The sequence below is a fragment of the Micromys minutus genome (assembly GCF_963924665.1).
Source record: "Micromys minutus genome assembly, chromosome: 2".
In the NCBI taxonomy this organism is placed as follows: domain Eukaryota; kingdom Metazoa; phylum Chordata; class Mammalia; order Rodentia; family Muridae; genus Micromys; species Micromys minutus.
In genome coordinates, this window is record NC_137971.1 from 2,064,886 (window position 1) to 2,070,953 (window position 6,068).

At 46.5% G+C, this 6,068-nt stretch overlaps 1 protein-coding gene across 1 annotated transcript in view; it reads left to right on the forward strand.

Annotated features, from left to right (window-relative positions):
- The window catches only part of SHTN1 (shootin 1), a gene marked incomplete at its 5' end in the record, with an annotated part of 105,197 nt that extends 102,604 nt beyond the window's left edge, over positions 1-2,593 (forward strand). The window contains one exon of the mRNA XM_080911736.1: positions 1,455-2,593. Coding sequence (XP_080767862.1) covers positions 1,455-1,677 — 223 coding nt within the window. The 3' untranslated portion in view covers positions 1,678-2,593. The remainder of the gene's footprint in view (positions 1-1,454) is intronic.
- Positions 2,594-6,068: the final 3,475 nt, after the last annotated feature.

The following is a 6,068-nucleotide window of genomic DNA, read 5'->3' on the forward strand; positions in this document are numbered from 1 at the left end:
TACGACCTGCCAGTCAGAGAATGTCGTGCAGGCATTTGGCTGTAGGCTTCTGTGCCTTGTGAGCAGGTCACGCAGGCCACCTTCTATAATAGATGGCTTGTTTTGCTTCCATGTACAGATGAGACCTCCAGCTCCGCCCTCACCCAAGCTTTCACTCTGAGTCTTCTCCAGTTCTGCTATTATTTATTTATTCATGCTTTTACTTTGCACATGATCTATGTGGGTGCTGGGGGCAGAGTCTTAGACAAAATTCAACAGTCCCTGTCCCATATGTCATCAGAGAGACAAACATCTAATTAGCTGTGCTGAGTTCAGAAAAGGAGGAACACCGGGCGTCAGAGAGAAACTAGCTTACCATCTGACATGCTCAAAAAGGCAGGCCAGTGGGAATCAGTGCCTGGCAAAGGTCTGGGCAGGTAAATCAGTGAGCAGGCGCTAAGCGGTAACTCTCCATCACATATCAGGTGGGCCTGCCATGTCCTGACTCACTGCTAATAATTGGTTCTCTGGGGTGAAAGTCTCATCCTGGAGTTGGCCATTGGCTGGGAAGACCAGAATGGTCCTGAGAGCTTTGGTCCTAACCACTGCAGCTGCTGCGTTTCCTCTAGGCAAGCCCTGCATTCTGAAACCTTCCCAGGATGGGTGCTGACCACTACTTCTGAGAGGAAGAGGCAAGAGTGTATGTCTGAAGAACACCTCTGTTCCCACAAGGAAACTTTGTTGCCTGCCTGGCGTGAAAAACAAAAGCTTCTTGCATCAGAAGGCAACTTCTGAGGGAAAGGAAACTACTTAAAAAAAATTCTAAAAGAAACTTCTCAAAAACCAAGTTCTCATGGTTCGGAAAGTTCCTGGATGCTTGGTGTCCGGTGTTGGACCCCATTCCCTGAGTGCTCTCCTCAGACGTTTCCTCTACCCACCTCCTGAAGTCAGGTCTCCCTCCTGGGTGGTAATGGCTGTGGTAGGCACAGCTGGTTACCACTCTCATCTGTCCTTCACTGAGCCAGGATGATCCCTGCAACTCGCAGCTAAGCTGCAAACAGCTGTTCTGGGGCAAGAGGGAGCCTAGCCTGGCTCCTTGTCTCTAAGATAGGCTGGTGGGACAAAGGCAGCAGCTGGGCAGTGTTTGGGATTGCAGAGTGGAACCAGGGGCTGTGTACTTCCTAAAGGAGAGAGCAATTAAGCAGGTAGGTGTGGCTGACGATTCACTTCCATAGTTAATGGCTTTGACTGCTTTCTCTTTCCTGGCCCTCTGCTCCTATTACGTAATTAGATATATCTGCTGCTGCTTTCTTCTTCTTCTTTTTTTAATGGCTGGCATTCCAAAGACTCATACATTGTGCATGTCAGTTAGACTTAGAACCATTTCTTGTTATTTTTCTGAATCTTGGAATCTGAAAGTCAAGTGTTTTCTTTCTTCTGCTTAGTTACTTTTCTATTTGACTATCTTCCCACAGGCCTCCCAGTAACGGTGGATACAGGAGAAAATGTGTGGGCAGTGAAAACCAAGCTGAGCCAGTTGTAGTTTTAGATCCTGTTTCCACACATGAGCCCCAAACCAAAGACCAGGCTGCTGAGAAAGACCCAACCCAATGCAAGGAGGTGGAAGGAGAAACACAATCAGAATACAGAGAAGACAGCGGTGGAAAAACGGGAGAGACAGACAGTTCCAACTGCTGATCTGAAGCCAGAGGCTGGTGTGTTTGCAGGGCCTTCTCAATGAGTACGAGGTTCATCTGTGTGTATTGTCAAGAACTGTTGGGACATTCCTTTGTTCTGGCCACATACTTCTTTGCTGGTATCACTTTGTAAGTAGCAATTATAAACATAAGTAAGCTGTTTAGCAAAATGCATCTTCTGGGTAGTTTTTACTCTTTACAGGGGGAAGGGTTCTTTCTAGTTTCTATATGAAGTAAGACTCCCCTGAGACGGAGTCAGATGTTGGTGTCTTTACAGGGAACATGTATACCACTCATCAAATTATTCCTGGGAAAATTCAAGGTGGTTGCTAGTAACTGGATAAATGGAGACCACCAAACGTAACAATTATCCACGGGCACATGGGAGAAGACAGCAAGACGATCACTTGAGCCTGAGCTTTAGTTTGGGTCACATAGCAAGACTCCATATAAAGAAAAGAAGACCTGGAGGAGTCTCTCTTTGGGGTCTGGTCTTCTGATGGGAAACTGCAGCAGTCTGGATGGCAGTGTCTCCATTTTTGTAGGGTGTATGAGACCATCCATCTCTGAGCTCAGGAGGTGGCATCATGGTCTCTTAGTTGAGCACAGTTGACTATTGTGTGGAAAACATGACCCTGTGCCCAAGGTTTACAGGGTCCTTCAGGGGTAATATGCTGGTGGCCTCAACAGAATTGGCTTGGACAGATGCTCAAACCTTGAATTTTAACAGGGCTGCCTCAGTAAGCTACATGTTCTGTTCCACAAGTTAACTGTGTTTTCTCACACGTTCATGTACCATATTTTACACCAGCTCTTGTGTACAGTGAAGATAAGAGAGAAGCACACATTGTTTTTCTTCCTTCACTGAGGAACTATACTACATGGGTCTTTTCTTGTTTTGTTTTTTGTTTGTTTGGTTTTTTTTTTTTAGAGGAAATTAAGTGGTAGTTTCTAAAAACATAATGTTTCAGACTACCACCGTGAATAAATAGAAATGTAATCAGGGATTTAAGAAGAAGAAAAAAAAAAACTTATGCAGGTTTTCAAAGTTGATTGTTTCAAAATTGGTGTTTATTTAAAATAAGTGGTAATGTACTTGAGTGCACTTTTTATGATAATGATTCAGTAATGGTAATTTTATTATTAAGGAAATCGAAAGGCTTAGTTTTGTTAGCATGACTCAGCATGTAGCTGTCAGGTGCTCCACACCTGAGGGCAAAAGAAAACATAGTAACAATTGCAGTAGCTGTATCCCATTGTATTTTTGCACGTGTGCTACTAGCGTGGGCCTGGGGAGGTGGGAAGGCAGGTGAAGACACTTCCTCGACTTGGGGACAATTCTCTTTCTGTAGGTTCACTGGGCTTGACTATTTTCCCTGTCTGTCCGTGCTGATCTTATACCCCTGTCAGTTTACTCATGGGGAATTAAAATGTGATTTTTTTTTCAACCGTGTGCTTCCCTGACTAAAACTGCTAGACAATACGCTAACTACAGGCAGGTTGATGTTTAAAATGGGTTGTGCTATGATTTGAAATCTCCTCAACACATTAAAAGGGACACAGGACAGTTTCTCATTAAGGGCTGGCTGTGGTTGTTGACATGCTGGAGTTCTTCAACCTAGAGAGACACCTTGTTTCTTTATTTCTCATTTCCTATGATGGGCACGGGATTCTGTCAAGCCTTCCACCCCTGAGCGACCTCCCCAGCCACACACAGAGCCCGCCTCGCCTCTCCCAATGAAAAGGCAGTGTGATGCTTCTTCAGCCTGCCAGTGAGAGGTTGCTGTGTCTCATACACTTCTAGGGCGGTGAAGACAGGCACACTGCGGTTCCACATTACGTCATCACACATAGGGACGTACTAACGAGGTTTAAAAGCAGCTTTACTTCCAGTAGAAGTTAACCGCTGGGTGAGATGTACCGGCTGGACCTGGTATTTTGAAAGCACTTTCCTTTTCATGCGGGTGAAAAATGCGCTTTTCCTTCCCTGTGACCACAAAGCTTTGCCAAGGACTGAGGTATGTAAGTGAGTATTTGATGTGGGCTTTTGCTCACCTTTTCCCTACCGGTTTTCTATTTTCACCTCAGCTTTAGGGTTCTGCCCTTTGCCTGGTGACTTGCTAACTCCAAGGTAAGCTCTTAGCTGTGTGCACAGAAGGCTTCTCCTCTGTACCCGGCTCACGTGCCATTGTACAGTTGGGAGGGGCTGCTTTTCTTTTCTCTATTGGGCATTCGTTCAGCTTGGACAGTATGAATCAGGCCTCTCTGCTCTAGTTCTCTTGACTAGTTCTGATACATGTATAGCCACAGTGAGCAGAGGCATGCAGATCCTTTGTGCTTTACTAACAGCCTTTCTGTCTGAGGGAGTCCTACACAAGCTACCATGAGAGCAATATTCAAGCTCTGGGACATCTGCTGACAGAGTTGCCAGGGCTGCCAGCACCCAACCGGGTTGCTCTGAGTTAAATGGGGTGTTATGTCTTGGCCAAGTAACTCCTTCCTTCCTTTGTGGACAGTGAAAGGGTTATCACGTGTGGGAAGGTAAGCGTGATTCTCAGGCCACTGTAGGTTGTATGTCGGGCAAGTGATAGCCTGTACCCCAGTCCTAAACTCATCAGGGAGTGCTTCTGCAAAGACCCACAACGCATGGATCGATTTCCTCCAGGTTGTGGAGGGTACGTAACCCACTTGTTGGTACACACATGTCAACGGCTTCACGTCTGTCTCTCCTTCTGCCAGCCACTGTCATCTCTCATCTCCTTATAGATAATATTATCTACTTTATGAGCAAGGGAAAGTTGGGGAGGGCTGGAGGGAGAGCATGCATAAACGTGAGGGCAAGTAAATGACAAGGAAAGCCCTCTAGGAAAGGTCCCTTCCCACGGGTGAGCTACTGTGAGCAGGGTGCATTCTGGGCTGGCATTACGGTGCTGACCTGGTCAGTTATTTTGTTGTGGCTTCATTGCTTAGTTAGATTCATCCCAAGGTGTAGTCGTGGCATGCGTGAGCAGGAAACAGTGCTAAATCCAGGTGAACCACTTGTCTTATCCATCCTGCCTTTAAAATAGATGTTCCTTTGCATTTCCCCTTGTCCCCGCTGTGTGTCCTTAAGTGTCTGGAGAGACAGGGACCACTACAGACTGTGACACGTTTTCCCAAGCGTGTGGTGACGCTGACCAGCCACTCCCCTACACCATGCTCCAACCTCAAATCACAGGTCTGAGGGGAGGCTCGCCTTTCTCCGTTCTCCTCAAACAGACCAAGCCCCAAATGGAAAAATTCTGCTGCAGGCCCGGCCTGTGCAACCTACCCAGTCTTTAGGTACAGTTGGCCCTGGTTCCAGCTTGCCGAGCAAACAGCAGGACAATGTAAAGAACTTCACCATGCTCTCTGTGTTTGAATATTTACTAAAAGCCTAGCACTGGCTCAGAGAGGAGGAACATCTGTCACATCGATTGTGCTAGCCACTTGCTGCTTGTTTCTTGGGGCTGTGGTGTAAGAGGACACTGAATGGTGGCAAGAACATTCATTGACGAGTGTTTTTATTAAGTTAACCCCTCTTTCGTTCCTAAAGGGATGTAGCAAAAACAAAATAATACCAGGATGTTGAAAATGTTAGAGGGGTGGGGAAAGGCAGTCAAGTGCCGGACGCCAAGATGGAAGTGTCGCTGCAGACAAGGCAGTCCTTGATGCTTGGTGCATGTAGGTGACTAGGCAAAGCACCTGTGGTTAGCACAGATGCCCAAGAGAAACAAAATCAAAGGATGCCTGCATGGCACTGGGAGCTACTCAGGGAAACAGACTTTCGGTTCTCGAGGCTCCGATTTGTGAGGGGTAAGACGTATGCATGGGTATGTGGACCTGGTATCGAAATACACTGGTCTCTAATGAAGTTAGATTGTGACCTTCAGAAGGAAGTGTCCCCATGGCAAGATGGCTGTGAACCAACACTCACCAACAACAGGCAAAACCCCCAGATATGTGTTTTACTGGACAGTGAAATGGAAAGAAACCCGTGCACATGCTGGTGATTATGCTCATTTATATAAATCAGTGGACACACTCCACACTAGCCAGCCTACACACATGTGTGACTGTGTCCTGGGAGTCCAGCCCCATGAGGCTCACGCTTTAGCTGATTCCTCTGGAACCTCTGTGGGGAAGATGGAATCCAGGGGCCCAAGAGTTTCCTCAGCCATTGAGGTAGTAGAATCCTCTTGAAAGGAAGAAAAACTGTGCTCTTCATATAAGCCTATTTAAAGATAAATAAACAGTTTACCATCCTGACCCAGTGGTGGTGATTCTGATGTTACATACTGCAGGATCGGAAGACCATCAGACTCATGCAGAAATGCTCCAGAGCTCTCAGAACAGCATCACATTTGCCCTGTT